We start from the raw sequence: 22,120 nt of genomic DNA, 5'->3' as shown, positions 1-22,120 counted from the left end.
CAGTGAATGAACTTCTAGAATTATATACAGTGGATAACTATGATTTATTTTTTTTCTCTTGTGTTTAATTTTATTATTTATTTTGCAACTGAGTAATTGTGTGGCTTCTAACTGGCTGAGAATAACAACAAATATGTTTTTAACTCCAGGTTCTCCAGCATTTGCCTGTTTCTCACAAACTGTGTGTAGCTGATGAGAAATGTCCTGATGCGATCCAAGACAAATGGGACAAATTAAGGAGTACCTTTGACAGAAATTCAGATATTTTTAATATTGATGTGTTTTGCTGTTCAAAATTTTTAAGAAACGGTGAGAAATGATTGGCTTTCCTTTAGAAATCCTACGGATAATGCATTTGTTTATGTATACTCTTCAAGACAGGTCAACAGTGCAAATCTGGGAAATACTGAATGCTGTCCTTCGATTGTATGCTTGAGAAATGTGGAGTGTGGCCTCTACAGTCAGCAAGAATCCTGGAAATCTGGTGTCCAAATTCCAAGGAGTGCAGCCTTGAATCTGTGGCAGCCACTCCTCTGGCCTTTCTGTGCACTGGGCTGCAGAAACAGGCAGTTTAGAAGAATACTTGTGGGATCGGCTCGATAGAGAGTTCAGGATGTTGTCCTGATTATGCCAAACCCTGAAACTCACCCTTCTAACCTTCTGCAAAAATATTATTCAAAATATTTCAGTGGGTGGCTGGTTTCTGGAGAAACTAAAACAAGAAGAGAAATGTTGTTTCAAGACACATAATGAAGTATCTCCAGAAAAATCTCTTTGTGGTTAGTTTCAAGTTCCCTTTCCTTTTGGAGGAAGGGAGGGAGTGATACCACTTGTGTAGAGTTATCCATGCAAACAGTACTTAAGGCAGCATTCCTGTTGCAGAGTATTTGAATCCAGTGGTTAATTCTATGCTTTTACAGTGTGGGAATGATATTGCACTGTAGGATCTCATTGGATGGGCTGTGGAAAAACGCAGCCTCTGCTTCTCTCCTGGGGATGAGGCAGGGTGTTTGCCTCCTTGAACTTACTAAGTGGGCTGACCAGGGTGGAGGAACAAAGAGGGGCTGTGACTTATCCTCCCCCTTCCCTCTGTCCCTCTGTAAACTTCTGTCACAGAGCGTGGGCCTGTAGGTCTGCAAGGGCCTATGAGCAGCACTTGAGTGTTGTTGGGTATGTGATGGAGCATAACACTAAGGAAAATGTACATTTACCTGTGAAGGATAAGGGGCCTTCAGCCCTTAAGTTGTCTTACTAAGGTCTAACTGGTCTTGCTGGTGCAGCCTTCTTTCACTTCTTAGCTCCAAAGTGTTCCCAGGTATAGCCCAGCTCTACCTCAGAAGTGCAGTGCTACCAGTGTTAAGGCACAGGGAGGGGCAGGTCGTGTTTCTCTCATGGGTGGGCTATGAGAGGGAGGGACAAGGAGAGGGCAGACCTCTCCTTGTATATATACGGTTCTTCTGCAGCATTCATTTTGCTGAAGAACAGACAGTTATTGTTATTTAAACAGCAACTCAGTAGTGACTTAGCTCATTTTGATCTTCAGTATCTAGTTATCTAATATTTGAGGTACAGTATCATATTACCATCATAAGCTTCATTCATCTCCTATCTAGATCTGAGCTTCATAGATGAAACATCAGAATGATTAAACAAGACACGAAAAGCAAAGATGAAGTGAAGCAAAGATGGAACAAAAGAGCAGATGGCCCTTTATTGCTGAAACAATGAGATAATAAATTAGATTACTTGTAGTTCCACTAAACCCCGAGAGTTTTGATGAACTTTAGCAAACAGTAGCTTTCCTATTAGTATCTTTGTGCGTATCAGCAGTACTCATCAGTATTGGGTAAAGGAGAACGAACTAGCACTTTTTTGGACTCTCAAAAACCTTGGGAAAAGAAGTAGCTGATAAAATGCTGCTGTTCCTTTTGGCTTGGTGTAAGATGGAAACCAAGCAGTTTCAACAGTCGAAACAGTCGAGTTTTTTGTAGAGAGAGGTGGTGGCACAGGGCAAATGGTAAGATTCTGCATTTAAAAAAACAACAAACAAACAAAAAAAACAAAACAGTGTTAAACATTCTTTTCAAAGAGCTGAAAAAAAGATGAAAAGATGACAAAACTTACAGGAACACAGTAGTTTTGGCTGTTCAAGAATGAAGGAATACTGATATCCTCCAAGGCCTGAGCAAGCCTGAGACGAGGTTAAGGAGGAGAAAATATTAACAGTTTTTCTAAAAAAATGGGTGCTGTGTTGCAGACAGGCTCTTCAACACAGATCCTAAGTCACTCAACCATCCCTAGTACACGCTTGTTTCAGAAGTTTGTGATAGCAGCATCATGCCAGTATCAGGTACTGGAAGAGTGATAACTCTGAAAACAGTAACATACTTCAAGTTCCTATGGCATGTGAAGATCTGGGAGGTGCGTGTGAGAGAAGAATGCTGTATACCCCTGAGCTATTACTCCTTGTTCAGGCAGCAGGATTTGTTAGCTGGCATCTTTTCAAGGCATGCTTTCCTCCAAGGGCTGTGGAGGGACTCTGACCTGCAACAGCTGTTAGACTTTCAGGGTCTTGTGGATGGCCCTTTCCTAAAAGGAAAACAAAAATCCATGTAGGGCTGGATTGCTTTTCATTCTCTCTCCTGCTTATTTCTGCTTCTGGATGAAAAAATGAAATTACATCATTGTGTGGATGCAAAGCAAGAGGCACTGATTGTGCTGCTTACAGTTGCGTTGCTTGAAATGTTGACATTCTCCAGCTGATTATGGTTTTTTGCAGAATCTTGCCACAAGGATGCTGGATTCACTCTGCCCTGTCACAGCACTGAAACCAAGGAGCTGAAAGCCCAGCTCCAGCATCTGTTGGCTCATTTTGATATTGACTACAACCTTAAAGATCTCAAGGACCCAGCTGATGAGATGGAGCTCTTTTATTTGGTAACTGAAATGTGCTTCTTGATGCTTAGAAAGAAAGAAAAATCTTTAGAAGTGTGGAATAAGGTTCCATTTATGATAAGTCAGTGTTTTGTGTCATGAAAAAAATGTTTGTGAGCACTTTGGATCTTGACAGAAAGCAGTAGAGACACCTGGATCACTCCCATTAGGCCGTAGCAAACACCACCAGTTCTGCAGCATTTGTACTTTGTGTTATTGCTTGAGCCCATACATTTGCTGTCCCAGCTCTCACTCGTGCCTTTTGTGTGCTTTTCTTGAGTTTTTCTGCCCCTGTGTTGTGCATCCCAGAGCTGTGGTACTTCCATTAGATGTCGGCTGCTGCACACCATCGCACAGGCACGTAGCGAGCAGCTCCTCAGTTCAGTGGTTAACAGCAGGAAAACTCTGTTTTTTGTCCATTCCACCAACCACAAGGTAAAATCAACACCACACCTCCACTGTTTGTTCAGTGCCCAAAAGAGATGTATAGCTGCGAGACATAAATGACGTTGTTTTAAGTACTTGCCTTGTCTTACACGTTGTGGCCTGTAGTAGTGCTGGTGATACAGGGTTGGTTACATAAACTGATCTGTAAGTCTGCTATCAACATAACGTTTGAAATACTGTAGAATATCTTCATTGCCAGCAGTGGCTTATTAATTTTTGAACAGGCTTTTCAAAGAACCTCCTTTTGGCCAATGCTAACAGTGCTGATGATAGTAGATTTGCCATTGACTAAAAGACAGTAAGAGTTGTTGAAAATCTGGTCTTCTTTTTGGATGCTTCAGAGTTAACTGCACAGAGTTTCATTATATCTGATGGAAGGGAAAAAAACACAGGACCAAATTGTCTCCTTTGTCACTTTACCGCTACAGTTATTTATTTCAGGTGATAATATGCAGTATTACTTTGTTATAGAACTTAATAAACTTCACAAGCAGGATATTACACTATCATCTCCTTTTATGCTTCAGGTTGTCCAAAAATTTAGGAGCATCTTCTGCAAACAGCAGACAATGAGAACATTTCCAGTTTATGACACAGAGATTTCTAGATTGGAGAAGTGGGGCATGTCAGATCCAACCAGGGCTTTGAAAAAGAGAGCTAACTGGATCCCTTTTATAAAGGTAACTTTGAGGAACTCTCCTTTTTCAGTTGTCATAGCAAAAAGTCCTAATCAGTCTTCAGGATGTACGAAGATATATTTCAACAACTAAATTCTATAATGTTTCTTTTGACAAACAGTGATAATTTTTGAACTATTCAGGTCTTATGTACCTGCTGTACTTCTGCAAATTAGTATAGTGAAGAGCTTCTATTCACATCTGTTAAAAATAAAAAAAGTAAAAGTGAATGTATTGCACTTTCCTTCTTAATTCTTTCCTTCCTTCTGTATTGCTTCTTAAACCGAAAGAAACATAGAGTGATATAGTTCATACATTTTGTGGTTACTTTTCTATCAAGCAGATTAAGCCTAAAGTAGATCCCTGGCAGCAAAAGCTTTTGATAAAAATGAAACAATGGAAAAAAGTGAATAAGATGATGGACATTCATTCAAAATTTGTAGAGGTAATATAACTTGTTATTTTAAGATATTTTGATTTATTTATTCACTTCCAGAGAAATTGAAACATCTATTGTAAGGCTGTCTCAGGTTTATGTATTATTTGCATATGCCTGAATTCACTAAAGACCCATTATTAAGGTGCTTGCCGTAGAGAGATTTCTTTCTTTCTCAGTTCAGTGGTTTCCAAAGGCAACGTGAACACTTGCATAAATATTCAAAAGCTCTGAAGTTCACCCAAGTCAGGTTAAAATCAGCCTCGGAATTTATGTGTGATAAAGATATTGCTCAGAATGTGTTTTCTTTTTTGTGTCCCAAGGTTCAGGCCTGTGGTCAAAAGACAAGGAGAGATACTGCACTTGCGAGGCACAAGTCTAAAATTTGGTAGGGTGCAGGACAAACTGCAGGGTGTGATGGAACTGTCAGGTGTACTGCAGTCTTATCATATTTTTCCTGTGAAATTTTAGAGGATCCGACTTCCTCATCTCTAAGGTATAACAGTAGCTCTCCACCTCTCAAAGGATGAGGAGAATTAATACACTTAACACTAGTCAATTACTGCTATAGGACTAGGTCTGTGTAAATTTCTTAAGAACGCAAAACTGATCTGGTAATCATATCATGAGTTTGCTGGCTCTCATTTCCTTGATGAGCCTGAAGCACCACAAACAGCAAAGACACCTTGTAGTTGAGCTTCCAGTTTTACATAGGAAATAGAAAAGAAAGCCCCTCTGAAGCTATGAAGCAACCATGCCACTTTATGCCCTCCTCTCACAGTAGCCACATTCCTGCCAATTGGAAAGTCCTTGGTGAGGTGCGTCTTTTTCCCTGAGTACACAGGCAATGCCAGGTACACCAGAGCAGCATAAGCCATGCTTCCAGTCCGTACGAGGCTGTTCTAGCCCTGAAATGTCACCATGCTTCTTGGTTTCCTCTTGCTGCTTTCTTCAGGGGCTGCTGGCTAGAGCAGGTAGGAGGAAGCTTCCCAGCTGCATGGAGATTGTGGGTGGCACAGGGTGGAACTGGGAAATGGGTGTCAAAAAAACAACCAAAGCAAAATGAAAATACCCATAAACAGGCAGAAGCAAACCTGGCTCGGTGGGATTTTGTTACTTCTGTGCTGGAGCCATGGACTGCATGTGGGGATGGTGTTTTCTCTGCTGCCTAGCCGTTCTGTGCTGGACGCTGTGCCTTGAAATCCATTGCTTAAGATCTCATCACTCTTCTGCAGCCTCTTTAGCTACTTGCTTTGTCCACACCCGAAGTTGACCTCAGTGGAAGGAAGCCAAATGGCTATTGGCAGTGCTCTGTAGTCTTTAGTCTTCCTGGTTCCCATTTGACATTTAATATTTACTTTCAGGGTTCTCATGAAGCATCTAAGAGAGATTTATGCTTTTTATTTTAATATATATAAATTTTGCAGCTGAAAAGCTGAAATTGTCTTTAAAATATGTCAGTTAATTTAATGGTTTTCATTTTGATGATACTCTCTTAAGAAACAAAAATGTTAGATATTTACTATAGCTTTTTTTACTGAGATAATCTTTCTTTTGTGATCCCTGCTTTCATACCCTTTCACCATGCCAGATATTTCACAAAGAAACCATTCTTTCATATATTGCCACAGCATACAATTTCTCTGGAAAACATGGGCAAAAGCCATTGTCACCACATGTAATAAGAGCTTTGCAGCTCACTGAGACAATGAAAAATCATTGTTCTTTCCTTTTCCATAGTGGCTTGCTCTGAAAATGCTGTATTTTTAGGTTTCATCAAGAAATATTTATATCTCCTTAAGGATGAGGAGTAACAGCAAAGGAGAGAGGAATTACCCAGGAGTCCCACCCCTCCATAAATCTGTTAGAAAAAAAGTGATTCTGTATCCTTCACTATCTGGTGCCTTCTTTCCATATGCTAGGACAGACAAATCCATCTCTATATTTTTACCTGAGACAGTGAGCAGCAGACAGTTTTCCTAAATTAGGAGAAGCAGTACTGATGGATGCTCACTGGGTGCTCTGAATTGCCCCTAACTCGCTGACTGGTATGCTGACTTGTTTTTCTTCTGAATCTTTCCTCCATATTTGTTGTGGTTTGTAACAAGGTCTCAGACATGGAGAGGGTGATGGAGGGTCTCCAGGATCATGCAGCAGCGGTGCTCAAACCACATCCTTTGCGGTCAGCTTCTGCCACTTGTTCTCATGCCTCAGGACAGCAGAGCTACGATCACATCTGGAAGGAAGTCTACGCCTTCACTGAGCATCACCAGGTACTTGGAAGAGGAAATGATGAATAATAGTCAATTAACACATCTAGCAAGTTTTTTTCAGTTCTGATAGAGGGCTCCTCTAGCTGACATCAGAGTCCCCCTTTTCAAAATTCAGTCTCCTGCTCTTTTTGCTAGACAGGATCTTCCCATCTGCAATGTACCGTTGTGTACAAACCATGTACAGGATACCCCTCCACCCTGTAGCTCACTAATGGCTGTGCAGCAGTTGCTGGAGGCTGTCCAGCAGCTGAACACCTGTGGATCTGACAGCAGATTTCTGCTTTGTGTAGAGACCTGTTCTCACACCTGCGTGGGAGCAAGTTCCTCTTCTCAAGGGGGAAGTGGAATTAATGGGCATGGCCTTAAGAAGCTTCGGTCACTGCAAGAACAGAAGCTATGAGAGATCTTTAAGTTTCAGAGAGGGTAAAAAAAAAACCCACCAGGTGGCCTGACAGAGTAGTGAAGGAGAAGTAGGACCAACCTACCTCTCTGGTATCTGGAGAATTTACGACATTACTTACACGGCGTGCTCAAGCTCTGTGACTAGTGTGCTGAACCTGAAAGTGTCCCTTTGATGAAGATGGACTTTGATGACCTATTTCTTTATCACCCTCCTTATTCAGAAGTTATTCACAGCTGCTGCTTTAAGGAACATAATAATAATAAAAGCATTAGGTCCAGAACTTCAGTCTCAGAAGTTCCTGTATCTGTAGTCAGATGCTTCATTTGGCTTGCTGTGCTGTTGTCAGGCTGCCTCCACCAGTGGGCCTTGTTGGCAAATTATAAAGTGCTGATGAATCTCCTTGCCCCACTGTTTTTTTTATTTCATTACTATTATTTTTAAAGAGGACAGATCTCAGCTGCTGGAGCTGGATGCAGCCCCAATGTCACTGGAGAGGTCCCACACCTCTGCTGAGGTCCAGGCTCAGGCAGGGCAGTGAGTGATACAGGAGCAGGGGAAAAGTGACAGAGGCAGAAAGACATCCCTTAGTATCTCTCTCCTGCTGATGAATCTGCTCCAAGTCTGATCCCAACTCTGTGTTTAAAAATAAACCCACATATTTTTTTCAGGAAAAGCTCCCACATGTAAAAACATGCAATTCTTCTTAGCTCAAGCTGACTTTAACCCAGGATACAGGAAATATTTGGTTACTTAATGAAAACTTCAGGAAAGAAAAAAAAAAAAAAACAAAAAAAGCCATTGAGTTGACTAATGCAAACTATATGATGAATAATTAAAAGAAAAAAATGTCACTGCACTGTTCTTCTCCTGTCAAGTGCGTTCATTCCACAAGTGGGCTGGGAGAGACCTCTTGGCTTTTGCAAGAGACATGACTGATCTCAGCAGCATCAGGTTAATTAAAAGCCTAATTTTGAAACCAGTCTTGTCACGATGGCATAGCAGTGCTAAGCTTAGATCTTCCGCAAGAGAAATATTGCTTAGGTGTCAGTGTTTTTAAAATAAAAATTTAGCTGTTACACAAAAAAGTGACATTGGTTTTCCTCCTCACTTCACTCATTTTCGGACCGCATTTTCTGTAATATTTTAGTGTGAGAATTTTAAATGGACTTGCTTAATAATTGTTCAAATAATTATACTAATGTTTAATAGAGATGAGCAGTCACTGCTGTTGATTCACAAAACTATACTTTAATTCTACCTGACCTCACATTTTAAATAATAGAGATGGAAGGACTTAGTTTTTCTAAAATTTAAGCAATTTGATGTTCTTTGGCGTCAACAAGAACAGGGTGAGAGAAGATGATCATGCTTGGAAGAAAGGTAAGAGCAGGAAAATCAATTAACAGATAATCTATCATTGCAAGGATTACACAAAAGAACTTTATTTAAGTGTTTTGTATAAGTGTTTGACAGTCTCTTGTGATTTGTTTGGCTTGAAGGAATTTTTAAGGGCCACAAACTCATGTCAACTTGCAAATTTATTTGACAGCCAATCCAGTCCTGAGTTTATGTCTCTTTTATGTGTACTGTTGTTAGATTGTCTTATGTTGAACAGGATACATTTTACAAGCACTATTTTGTGAATATTAATAAGATTTTCAATAATCAGAAAAAAAACAATGCCAGAATCTATATTATAAAGCCTTTATCACACTTAAGAGAATTCCAGCTGGCTCCATCCAAGCTCAAATGAAGTAATAAAATAAATTGGAATAGAAAAGTGGTTTAAAAGGTCAACATTTTTTGTATATACTTGATTGTTTGCTGAAATTAATTGGATGATGTCTAGAAAATCACTGCCCATAATGTTCCGCAATTAATAAATCTTATGTAACTTAGAGTGATTTTCTCATTTACACTGCTACTAATGCCAATTTAATTTCACTGATGTTGGTGGAGTAATTCCCAGTTCATGTGAGTAAACCTTGATAGAGTCGATAACAAGACAGATACAACTATTTTCCTGCTTGCTGCTCTTCTGCTACTCTTTGCATTACATTCTTAAGGGTGCTGGAAAGGAGTGAGGAAAAAAAACACAGCAAGGGCTGTTTTTAATTTTATAGAATGTTGACTACATTTTTTAGTATGTATCTGTTGTGGGAGGTGTTGTGTACATATCACAGTTAAACTATTCCACAGCCTACTCTGATGTTATTTCTTTGTTGCCACACTTAACGTCTGCCCCAGCGTCAGCCCGAGGGATGATATACAATCCAGAGGGACATAACCAGGGTGAGCAGTGGGCCCAGGAGAACCTCATGGTGTTCAACAAAACCAAGTGCAAGGTCTTGTACCTGGGTCGTAGCAGGTGTACAAGCTGGGAGATGTAAGGATGGAACACAGCCCTGCTGAAAAGGACTTGGAGGTACTGGTGGATGCAAGCTGGAGGTGAGCCAGCAATGTGCCCCGAAGGCCAATCATTCACTGGGCTGCATCAAAAGAAGCGTGGCCAGCAGGTTAAGGGAGGTGATCCTACCCCTCTGCTCTGCTCTGCAGTGGTGAGACCTCACCTGGAGTACTGCGTCCAGATGTGGAGTCCTCAGTACAGGAGAGACACTGACCTGTTGGAGCACATCTAGAGGAGGGCCACAAAAATGGTCCAAGGGATGGAACACCTCTCCTATGAGGACAGGCTGAGAGAGCTGGGGCTGTTCAGCCTGGAGAGGAGAAGGCTCTGGGATGACCTGATAGCTGTCTTTCAGTATCTGAAGGGGGACTGTAAGAAGAAAGGGGACAGACTCTAGCAGTATCTGTTGTGCTACGACAAGGGGAAGTGGTTTCAAACAACAAGAGGAGAGATTTAGATTGGATATAAAAAAGCATTTTTTGTGAAAAGAGTGGTGAGGCAATGGAACAGATTGCCCAGAGAGGTGGTGGATGCCCCATCCTTGAAGACATCCAACGTCAAGCTCAGGGGGCTCTGAGCAACCTGATCTAGCTGTGCATGTCCCTGTTCATTGGAAGGGAGTTGGATTAGGTTACCTTTAAATGTTCCTTCCAACTCAAATAATTCTATGTTTCTAACATCTGCAGAAGCCTAGGAATTATTTTCTTCTATGGAAGGTAAAAAGGGTGCAGACTAGTAGGTCAGACATGTCACTAACCATAGTTTGGTTGAGTTTTTGATGAAACAGAATTTCTGAATTTTTTTGGAAGTATTCTTTGATCTGACCCTTGCTGCTGTTTTGTCCTTAAAGTTAGGATAGTTCTTTCATTCTGGCCATGGACATTGTAAGGACTGGAAATCAGTCAAATATTGTAGAGTTATTTGTCACAACAATTTCACATCTAACTGAATAGTGAATTCGATCCTGCATGGCAATTTCTTTTCTTTTGTTTTTATTTTGTTACACTAAAGCCTGTGCATAAAGCTGGCAAGTAACAGATTCAGACTCCCCAGAGCAGACTGTAACTGTATGTGTTGTAACTAGGAATTAAACACTGAGGATGATAACGCAGCCATGGCTTGCAGTGGGGAAGGTGCAGGAGAAAGCAGCTCCAGAAAGCTCCCAGGATCCTACAGAAAGAAGAATGAAAGAGGGTAAAAAAAATTGTTTATATATACATAAAAATATATTTATTTAATGAAACCTGAAGAAGTATGTTATCAGCCAACATTTCTCTGACAAAAACAGTAGTGTCATCCTTTTCCATTATTCTGTACTTTAGGTTTCCATGACAGTGAGTCTCGTAGGCAGCAGCATACTCTTAGACAACAGACACAGCAAAACTTTTTACTTTAAAATGTTTAGAAATCTCCTTGAGTAGTAAAACCATAATTATGTTCTTCCTGTCTGGAAAAAGGTATGGTTGCATGAGCACCTGGCAGCTTCTGGGGCTAGAAGAAGGACCAGTGATTGCCAACAAGGAAGACGTGGTGATGAGAGGAACCTATCTTTCCTTTCTTCTCCTACATCACTTGAGGCTCCGAGAGCTAAAGGTAAAAAACTGCATGGATCAGAGTCATTTGGTTTTCATGACGGGGGGGCTGTCACTCAACTGAAAACACAACTGTGTGTTTGTTCTGGTTCGTTTCAGAGAGTGTGCCTGGGAATCCTGAACTACTTCAGGTCTGTGGAGAGAAGCCTTACTATTAGTACTGCAGGCCTCTCCCTCAAGGCTGGTCCTCTGATTCCCAGCGCAGAAGACACCTCTTGGATCAGTGCTGCTAAAGGAGGCACTGGTGCTTCTGGTGGCTTGCGCTCTCAGCCCTACGTTCACTACACACCAGCTGACTACAAGGTGAGGTACCACCTAGCATGAAGTCTTCCAAAGCATGCACTTTGGCAGGAGATTGTGATCAAGTCCTCTGCTTCCATGCAGACCGTGTTGTGATAAATTGCTGAATCATCTCAGGGATTCGGTCCAGCTTCTTCGTCAAAGCTATATGCTGTGCATTCATGGACTTTATGCTTTTACCTACCAGTGACCTGTAACAGATCTCTGAGAATCTCCAGGCACACAGCAGTACAATGCTGGCCAGATACCCATTAACTTAGACTGCTGCTGCTGGCTCACTTCAACTTAGACCATTATACTTGTGGGATTTTCACACAAAGTAGAAGTTCCTGGGACGTCTAAGACATTTTGAAATCTATGAAAAATGAAACTGCTAATGATTTCTGAAATGTATTATTTAGATACAGGTACAGTTTAGGGTTTATTGTTTTGAATTTTGAATAAGGGTATATGGTTGCAATGATAAAATCAGTACAATTATCTACACAGATCAGAAAAATATCTTCCAATTACATTCCTAAGCTTTACCAAGTTTTCGTTTCCCCAATTTTCTTTGTAAAATATACTGAAGAGGAAGTCGTATGGTGCTGACATTAGTGGTTCAATGTGATAAAAAGTCTTATCTTCTGAGCTGTAGATTTCCTTTCAGTTCTGCTACTTAACACTCATACCAAAATTCTCATGTAAAAATCCCGAAGAAGCATTGTTCTATTTTAGTAGGGTTTAGAAAAAAACATTTTGAGTTCACATTTATTTCTCATTTACTGAAAAATTATTTGTTTTGCAGTAGAAATGCGTAGAACCAGACACACAAGCTACTTAATGGAGGAATTAAGACTAGAACTAAAAAGGAAGTAGGCTTCCTGCCCACATTTTTTTTCTTACATTAAGGCTTTAAAAAAAGGAAAACAAAACAACCCCAAAACGTCCTGTCTCTAGACATGATAAAAGTCTTTTTAAAAATAAAATGCGTGGGGAGGACATGGGTTTTCTGACATTTTTAAAGTGCCTTTAGATTTATTTCAAATATGGCCACTTTTATCCTTTAAACATCTGTGAAAAAACTAATCACTTAAAATTCCTAATTGAAAAGCTATGTGAAACTAGAAAATTGTGATTTTCCACTTAATATTGAATGGTCTGGTTCGGCATATTCAAATTCTCAAGCCAGAAAAGAAAACTGAAGAATTATGCTTTCCAGTGGAGAATTCAGTTTTCATGGAAGCAGGCATTGTGAAAAGCTTTTCTTCTGATTCTGGAACTTTGCATAATGCATCTTTATTTTCAGCCCCTTTTCCCACTGCAAAGTGGGAGAAACGATGCACAGTCTGAGCACTCACTGGTCTGGAGTTGTGAAATACTTCAGGGAGCCCCTAGCAATGAGAAAGACATGATTATACAGTGGCCTCTCTTTCCCCTAGACTAATACACAGATACGTTTATAAACGTTTGAACTTCAACTAAAGCCTAAATAAATATTTACTAATCCTATTACAGTTTAAGTGGCAACAAATTTGAAAGCATGGGCAACAATATTTCCTTAATAACAATTTCTAATGTGATTTTCTTTTTTTTTAATTTTAATATACTGCATAGACTGTCTCCCAAGAACTGAAACAATAATAGAGCCAAACTAATTGAGACCTATCTAACATACTCTCTGATATGTGCTATAAAACTGGGACTGTATGGTACTGGTTTTTTTTAAATACTTTCAGCACCTAATCTATGTCCAAAACTGTGATATGAATCATTTCAGATAAGAATCTGGGTCACTGTGGTGGCTCAGTACAAAACATGTCTGAAAATGAGATTTGGAGGCAGTTTTTTTTACCTTCAGTAGCAGACTGCTTGGGACGGAAGTTGTCAATAGCATGAGTTTCAATGACAGAAGGCCCTGCAAACAATGCATTACATTAAATTGAAACTTTTTTCTGTCCCATCCTGAGATTCAACTTGGAAGAATATAGATAAAATATATGTGGGAGCACGGGCATTGCTTTATAACCCAAAAGGGAGTTGCTAAGCTCCCTTAAAGCTGCACAGAGTTACAGGAGGAAAACAAAAACCTGCAGGCAAACAATATCTCACACAAATAACCAATCACTTGATTTGTTGCTGCAGATGTGTAGCTGGGTATTAATGTTTTTATAGGCATAAGATGTATTTAGATGGCTTGGAAGTCTTTAAATATGACTCTCAAAACAAACACTACAGAGATAAAGTCATTTTTTTTATTTTGCTTTGTGAGAGCTCTCCAGTTTTGTAGTCACATGCTCTTTCTACAAAATACAGTTGTCTTTAAGCAAGATTTTTAGGTGTGGGACAGAGCAGAAATCGCTGAAAAAAACTCAAGAGGTTGAAAGGGGGAGTCTTTTAATTAATGTTGTCTATGAGGGTATTTAAAAACACAGCTGAAAACCGCTATGGTGAAGTCAGACCAGCGTTTGCATAGTTATTTGCCTAAGCCAAGTTCTTCTACAAACAATTCTGCACCCTGTCACGAGGAGTGGTGAAACAAACAGTCCATTTGGAAGAATAAGGAAAGAACAGAGAGTGCAGAATGCAGAATGTCTCATCAAAAAAAAAAAGAAAAGAAAAGAAAAAAAGTCTTTTTGATGATGCTGATCCAACATTATGTTCAAATTAGGTGTATGTTTTGCAGAGCTGCCTCATTAACTTCATGGGAATGAGTGAATTCTGATCCAACATAGTTCTGGGAAGCTGGCAAGCTGTTCTTCTCGGTACCTTTACTCTTGAATGCTGAAGTTTCCTATACCTTTTCACTGTCTTTTCTTTAAATAGAATTTTGACTTATCTAGGTGAGAGCAAGAAAGGTTTGGGTAGCATTGGGGATTTAGTAAAGGCAAGCATTAGCAAAGCTAGTGAAAGGAGGAAGTGCCAATATATTGTGCACCTTTTATTGGCACTAAAATGAGAACAAAGGTGCACTGCAAACAAGGAAATAGTAAAGACAAACAGTGGAAAACTTGTATTTACTTGCTAGCTTCTTAAAAGAAGAACCATTTTTAAAGGCTTCTGTTGCATACATTAAATAAACTGTTTATTTACACTGGGAGATTAATTTCTGTAATTATACACCTAGAGATAGGTGTGTAATTCCCTTTGTGGCACTCCTACTCGAGAAACAGAATTTTTTGAAACCTAATGTGTCACTTCTGCTGAATGTAGAATTCCTGCCTGGGGTGTTACCAAGTTAGTAGTGACTCATTGCACATGTAGATGATTCTCTTTTTAAAATGCTGAGTTTTTTTAGGAAAGTGAGGTCACTATTCAGCCATTCTGTTGAACAAATGCTGACCTTACAACAATCTGGGACAGCAGTCAATGGGTGTTCCTTCTAATTAGTGCTAAATTCTTTGCCTGTGTGAGCTTATCTACAAATCTTGCCAGCGTTATTTACCCAAGGAGACTTTAGAAAATGTGTTGAATTCATATTAGAATGTCAGAATTTAAGACTTCTTATGCCAAATTTAAGCTAAACTAGAGGGAAAAATAAGCTTTTTGTGTGCTTACATATCTAAAGGAAAAAGTAGCCACAGCAGAAATTTCATACAGTTTGTTTTACCTCGTTACAGTATAAAGGAAATCACACTGTAGGTGTTACTGAAAAAAAAGTATGTTTTGACAGTACTTTATTTTATTGTTCTTTGATAATGACAAAATACCATGCTACCAGGCCTGATCCACTCCTAGATAGGATGATTATACTGAATTACAATCATTGTAGAGCTGACTGCTTCTATCTCTGTTTCTCTGGATTTTTTTTCACTTGTAGGTCCACAGCACTCAGTTCATGGAGTTTGCAGAGGTGGAAAACCATGATGACTTTCACACTTGTGAAGATGGATATATCCACACGCAGGACCAGCGTGGGGCTTACATCATATATGATGTAGCACTGGAGGACCTAAAGGAGCTTGAGAACCAGTTGCTGCTTGTGGCCAGCCAGTACATTGAGAAAGATAAAAGTAAGTTATCTACTGGTCCAAACCACGTGGGATAATATAGTTTGCTGTTTTCAAGGTGGACTTATACTATGACTTCTTGAATAGTTGTTGTACTTCTTCAGAACAATGTTCCAACTGGATGTTTGGGAACTTCATCTTACTAGTTAGTTAAGTGATGAATGTGGTATAAAGACCTAACTAAGCATGTGAAATTGCTTGTCATATGTTGTTAATGTTACAGTTATGCACTCATTTGGGGTCATTGACATCAAAGTCATCCTGGAGGGAAAAATAACACAGAAAGGACATACCTGATACTGATATATTTAAATAATATAATAATATGTATTTAATGTATTTATGTATTTAAATAATATAATGAGCAAACACATCTTCAAGGCATAGAGAGAGTCAGAAAAGAAAATATTAATTGTTTCTGAATGTTTTCAGTTAACACATTTGATGGATTTTCTGCAGAATTAAATGTACCTCCAACCGCTTTTAAACTTTCTTTGTTGTAAATAAGAAGCTGAAAAAAATATTTGGTGCTGCACACTTTTTTGTTTATCTTGCTTTTTTTACAGTAAGTAAATGGCATGTACATGTATGATATTCAGAGAAATGCAGAAAATATTTCTTGAGTTACTGGAATAACTTTCTGTATGAATGGAATAACATTTTGGGAGTTTTATCATGCTTCCCTAAAACTGAATGTATGGACATTCTATGTTAAGAAGTGGAAAGACTGTGAAGAGCTGCCCCTGAGAAATAGTCAGGAACAGGTTGAGAGCCTGTGGGTTAAAGTTAGGGATGGGACCAATAAAGGACAGCTGGTGATCAGAGTCTGCCACAGACTGCCTTACAAAGGGAGCCTGTTGACAAGGCCTTCTTGCTTCATCTGCAAGAAGCGTCACACTCTCAGGCTCTCATCCTGATGAGGGATTTCAACCACCCATATATATGCTGGGAAAACAACACAGCGATCTGCAAGCAGTCCAGGAGACTTCTAGAGTCCATTAACATCAACTTTCTGGTTCAGGTACTAGACAGACCCACCAGAGGTGAAGCATTGCTGGACCTGTTGCTCACCAACAGGGAAGAGATTGTAGAAGAGATTAAGATCAGAAGCAGCCTGGGCTGCAGCGACCATGCCCTGGTCATGTTCATGATCTTAAGGAACATGGGCCTGCAAAAGAGTGGAGTCAGGACGCTAAATTTCAGGGGAGTGAACTTCAGGCTGTTTAAGGAATTGCTGGATGAGATCTGGAAAGCTGTCCTTAGAGACAAATGAGTGGAGCAAAGTTGGCTACCCTGTAAGGATGCCTTTCTGAGAGCTCAAGAACTCTCCATCCCCCACAGTAAGAAATCAGGCAGATGAGGCAGGAAACCAGCATGGCTGAGCAAGGACCTGCTGGTCAGGCTGAAGGAAAAAAAGTGAGGATGGGTGGCCTGGGAAGAGTATAGGGATGCTGTCTGAACGTGAAGGGATGGAGTCAGGAAAGCCAAGGCACAGATAGAATTGAACTTGACAAGGGATGTGAAAATCAACAAGAAGGATTTGTTTAGATACATTGGGCAGAAGAGACAGGCAAAGAGGATGTACCCCCCCCTGATAAATGAAAAAGGAGAGCTGGCCTTCTCAGACATGGAGAGGACTAAGGTACTTAATGAATTCCTTGCCTCAGTCTTCACAGACAGTCAGGCTTCTCACCTGTCACAGGATACCTCCTGTGTCTCTGAACTTCTAAGCAGGGGTTAGGGGAGCAAAATCTCTCCCCGTGTAAGAGCAGTGTACAAGTCTGTGGGGCAAGATGACTTGTGTTTCATGGTTCTGAAGGAACTGGCTGATGTGGTTGCCAAGCCACTTTCCATCGTATTTGAAAAATCATGGCAGTCAGGTGAAGTCTCTAGTGACTGGAAAAGGGAAACATTGCTCTCATATTCAAGAAAGGGAAAAAGGAAGAGCCAGGGAACTACACGCCAGTGAACCTCATTTCCGTGTGTGGGAAGATCATGGAGCAGATCCCCCTGGAAGGGATGTTAAGGCACATGAGACATGAGACAGCCATCACAACGTGACAAAGGGTAGATCGTGTCTGACAAATCTGGTGGCCTTCTATGATGGTGTGATGGCATCAGTGAACAAAGGAAGGGCAAATGATGTCATCTACCTGGACTTGTGCAAAGCTTTTGACATGGTCCCACACTGTATCCTTATCTCTAAATTGGAGAGAGATGGATTTGAAGGCTGTACTATTAGATGGGTAAAGAATTGGTTGGATGGTCACAACCAAAGGATTGTTGTCAACTGTTCTATGTCCAGGTGGAGACTGGTCACAAGTGGTGTCCTCCAGGTTTCTGTCTTGGAACCAGTGTTCTTCAACATCTTTCTCAGTGATGTAGACAGTGGGATTGAGTATACTCTCAGCAAGTTTGATGATGGCACCAACATAAGTGGTGCATCTGACACAATAGAAGGAAGGGACGCCATTCAGAGGGACCTGGACACGCTCGAAAAGTGAGCATGTGAGAATCTAATGAGGTTTAACAGAGCCAAGTGCAAGGCGTTGCACTTGGGTTGAGGCAATCCCAGATATGAGTACAGACTGAGAGAACTCATGGAGAGCAGCCCCGTGGAGAAGGACGTGGGGGTCCTGGTGGACAAAAAGTCGAACATGAAACAGCAGTGTTCTCTTGCAGCCTGGAAGGCCAACTGCATCCTGGTCTGCATCGAAAGAGGGGTGGCCAGCAGGGAAAGGAAGGTGGTTGTTCCTCTACTCTGCCCTTCTGCGGTCCCATCTGAAGTACTGTGTCTAGCCCTGGGGCCTCCAGCACAAGAAGGATGTGGAGCTATTAAAATGGGTGAAGTTCAAAGTGCTGGAGCACCTCTCCTATGAAGAAAGGTTGAGGGAGTTGGGCTTGTTTAGCTTGGAGAAGAGAAGGTTCCAGGAGACCCCAATGCAGTCTTCCAGTATTTAAATGGAGCTTATAAACAGGAGAGAGACTGACTTTTTACACAGTCTGATAGTGATAGGACAAGGGGGAATGGATTTAAACTAAAAAAAAAGGGGAGATTTAGTTTAGATGTTAGGAGGACATTCTTTATTCAGGGGGCAATAAGGCACTGGAATAGGCTGCCAACAGAAGCTGTCGATGCCCCATCTCTGGAGGTATTCAAGACCAGGTTGGATGGGGCCCTGGGCAGCCTGTTCTGGTGAGTGACAGCCCTGCCCAAGGAAGGGGTTTCAAACTAGATGACCTTTAAGGTCCCCTCACAATCTAAGCCATTCTGTGATTATATGACTGTCAACGGTTTACGGGCGTTAGGCCCGATTCCATGACGAAGGGGATGGGGGACCCACGGGCCCACGTCCCGGGAAAAGGGGAAAGGGGAAAAGGGTAGGGAGATGGCCCTGAGAGCAAAGAACAGCGGCAACAATCTGAGGAGAAACAAAACTAATTTACTAAATAAAATATCGGAATGCAAAACAATATACTATAATACAATATAATTACAATTTAAGCTGATAAATCCAATACAGAGAGAGAGAATGTCCCAAAATCAAGGTAGGCCTTACTCTACTACCGACGATAAGACGGCCGGAGAGCGAGGTGCTGCCAAGACGAGAGACGGCGGAAAAAAGATGAGGTCTCGTGATCTGCAAGTTTTTATACTGCGAGCTTTTATCTTTTCCCTCCGGCTGGAAAATGGTAACAGAGGAGCAAAGTACCATGAGGACTGTAGTAGTCCTTCTCTTCTGAGAACCAGGTATATCCACTACATGATGTTATGATGTGGAATACCAATAACCGAAAATCACAAAACCATGACAATGACATACAGTGCAGGGCACAGACAAGGATAAACTAGACCAAGACCTTTATTTCTTACAATCATGTGAATGCCTAACTGCCTGCTAGACCTTTTTTGGACCTTGAAGGTTCTCATTTCTTCTGGAACATCTTTCAGGTGAGGAGAAGCTGAGACAACTGGGATTGTTCAGCCTGGAAAAGGTTTGGGAGGGATCTCATCTGTATATAAATAACTGGTAGGAGAAAAATGAAGGAGAACCAGACTCTTCTCAGCAGTGCCCAATGAATGGGCAAGAGGCAATGGGCACAAATTAAAATACATGACATTCCATCTGAACACAAGGAAACACTTTTTTACTGTGAGGATGGTCAAACACTATTACAGGTTGCTCAGGCAGGTTGTGAAATCTGTCAAGACATTCAAAACCCAGTTTGACAGAGTTCTGGGTAACCTGTTCTACCTGACCTTGCTTGGGACAGGGAGTGGACTAGATAATCACAAAAGGTCCCTTCCAATCTCAGCTATTCTGTTATTCTGACATTACAGGAAGCAGAATGGTGGGGTAGGGGAAAGATTCAGAAAGGTAGAAGTGCAAGAAATCATAGGTTGAGATAAAGAGAGTTTACTAGGTAAAGCAAAAGCCACCTGCACAAACAAAGCAAAACAGAAGTTATTTGTTACTTCCCATTGTCAGGCAGATGTTCAGCCATTTCCAGGAAAGCAGGGCTCATCATATGTAATGGTTTCTTGGGAAGACAAATACCCACATCCTGAATGTACTCTCCTTCCTCCTTCTTTCTCCCAGCTTTTATTGTTCAGCATGACATCATAACCAAATGCTATACAATGTCTCTTTGGTCAGTCAGCTGTCCTGATCGTGACTTCTGCCAACTCCTTGTGCACCTCCAGCCCCTTGCTGGTAGGGCAGCATGAGAAGTTGAAGAGTCCTTCACTCTGTGTAAGCACTGCTCTGCAACAACTAGAACATCAATGTATTATCAACATTATTCTCAACAAAAATCCAAAACACAACATCATATGAGCCTCCATGAGGAGAATTAACTCTATCCCAGTCAAAACCATGACACTTGGTATATCTCTTCGTAAAACTTACCTTTGAGTAGACTGTGCTGGTTTTGTTTGATCTGAGAGTGAAAGTAGGGAGGTGAAGATGATCCCAGCATGATTTGATGCTGTGAAAAATTAAGTATCTCTTCTCTTTCCTCCAGTAGTTTCCTTGTGTTTTCTCTGGCTCTGTCTCTTTATATGGGTCTCTTTGAAATCTGGCCCTTGCCTTTTACTTCAAAGGATATTTATCAAAAGATGATAGATGAGATATGTTAAACTAAATGCCTGGTGCGCTTGTTCTTTGCTTCGTAGAATACTCTGGGGCCCTCCAAAGCTTATGGGAGTTGAAGACTTTTCCTGGCCTTGGGTTCCCTGGCGAGCAAAAAGCACACCCCTATGCTATAAACAAAAATAATTACCACAAGCTCTAGGACTGCAAGCATGTGGAAATCCCTCTGATACTGACATCTGCTTGTTTTCTACTTTTTTGTTTTCCTTAGGCAATGTAACTTGTGGGAAATTCAGTGGCAGCAATATCCTTGAGTGGGCACATGCCTTTGTGGATCGATTTGCAGTGTTGCTTGACCTCTGGACCTGTGAAACTGCTCTCTTGGAAAAAAAATGCCAGGTACAGATGTTTCTCTTGGTCTGGAAACAGTGACTTGTAATCAGCTCACTTCAAGTTGTTCTAAGGTTCCCTTTCTGCAGCATTTCCTGTTGTGAATACATGTGGATGGTAGTATGGGTTCCAGATGCACAGGGAGCCTGCTGCTGGGCTGGGCTGAGCCCAGATGGCTGGAACTACTGGCTACTGTAAATTGGGCCCAAAGGAAGACACCATGTCTTTATTTTGCAATAAGGGAGCACAACTGCTCTTGTCAGGCACATCTGTAGCTGCTGTGCCACGGGTTGGCAGCACATCTGCAAGGCCTCAGTGAGATTGCCCATCAGGTTAAGGGGTGATTGGGAAGGACAAGGCCACATGCTGAGAGCTGGGGGAAACCAGGTCAAGCCCTGCGGAGCCTGTGCCCCCAGAGACTCCAAGATACCATTTTTTTTTCTGTAGTCCCCAGAAGAGGAGGCTTAGTCTGCAGCTGGCTGGGCTCAGCATTTGGATTACCCTTTGTCAGAAGAAAGGAGAGAGGTATTTTACATGATACACTCTAAAAGATAGTCCTTTTATTAATACAAATGATATATAAGATTATATATATATTACAAATTTGTTTCTTCTTTTTTTTTCTTCTTTTCTTTCTTATCTTTCTTTTTAGTTAATCTACTTGAGCCAAAAATGCCATGATTTACTGTGGGATAAATTTTGTTAAAAAAATACTAGTTACATGTATTAGGTGGATTGTAACTTTGTTGTTCACTATGGCTGCTGCATACTCTGCAGGTATTATCTTTCCTCTCTGAATCTAGTCACATGTCTGTATTTTGCTATGGGGCACATGCATGTATATTGCTTCTACCCAAAGACTTCTTTCTTGAGATTAGACAAGTTCAGAATTAGAGACCCAGAGGAAAGTGGAAATGTGTTTCTGTGTATGGGGCTCACCAGACCCCAGGAAAACAAAGAGAATGTCAGGAAGGTTATGTCAGGTAAAGGAGCAGACAGACTGCTTCAGAAGCAGGGAGAAAGGGCAGTAATTAAGGTTACCTTAACATGCTTGAAATGTTTTCTTCTCAGTCCTGAGATAGCGTAGGGCAGCTCTCAGAATAGGAATGCCAGGGGATGTTAGGGAATCTCCTGTGTGCCACTGAAGGGGCTTTAAATAGAAAAGCTTTTAAACTAAAA

At 40.9% G+C, this 22,120-nt stretch overlaps 1 protein-coding gene across 1 annotated transcript in view; it reads left to right on the top strand.

The window, feature by feature from the left end:
• The window catches only part of C3H6orf183 (chromosome 3 C6orf183 homolog), a 72,726-nt gene that overhangs the window by 9,462 nt on the left and 41,144 nt on the right, over positions 1-22,120 (top strand). Inside the window, exons 7-16 of the mRNA XM_021392872.1 lie at positions 150-309; positions 2,780-2,937; positions 3,909-4,061; positions 4,399-4,503; positions 6,603-6,767; positions 10,662-10,771; positions 11,035-11,170; positions 11,269-11,472; positions 15,269-15,461; positions 20,823-20,950. Coding sequence (XP_021248547.1) covers positions 150-309; positions 2,780-2,937; positions 3,909-4,061; positions 4,399-4,503; positions 6,603-6,767; positions 10,662-10,771; positions 11,035-11,170; positions 11,269-11,472; positions 15,269-15,461; positions 20,823-20,950 — 1,512 coding nt within the window. The remainder of the gene's footprint in view (positions 1-149; positions 310-2,779; positions 2,938-3,908; positions 4,062-4,398; positions 4,504-6,602; positions 6,768-10,661; positions 10,772-11,034; positions 11,171-11,268; positions 11,473-15,268; positions 15,462-20,822; positions 20,951-22,120) is intronic.

This window comes from Numida meleagris, chromosome 3, assembly GCF_002078875.1.
Source record: "Numida meleagris isolate 19003 breed g44 Domestic line chromosome 3, NumMel1.0, whole genome shotgun sequence".
Lineage (NCBI taxonomy): Eukaryota > Metazoa > Chordata > Aves > Galliformes > Numididae > Numida > Numida meleagris.
This window is presented reverse-complemented; position numbering and strand designations above follow the sequence as displayed.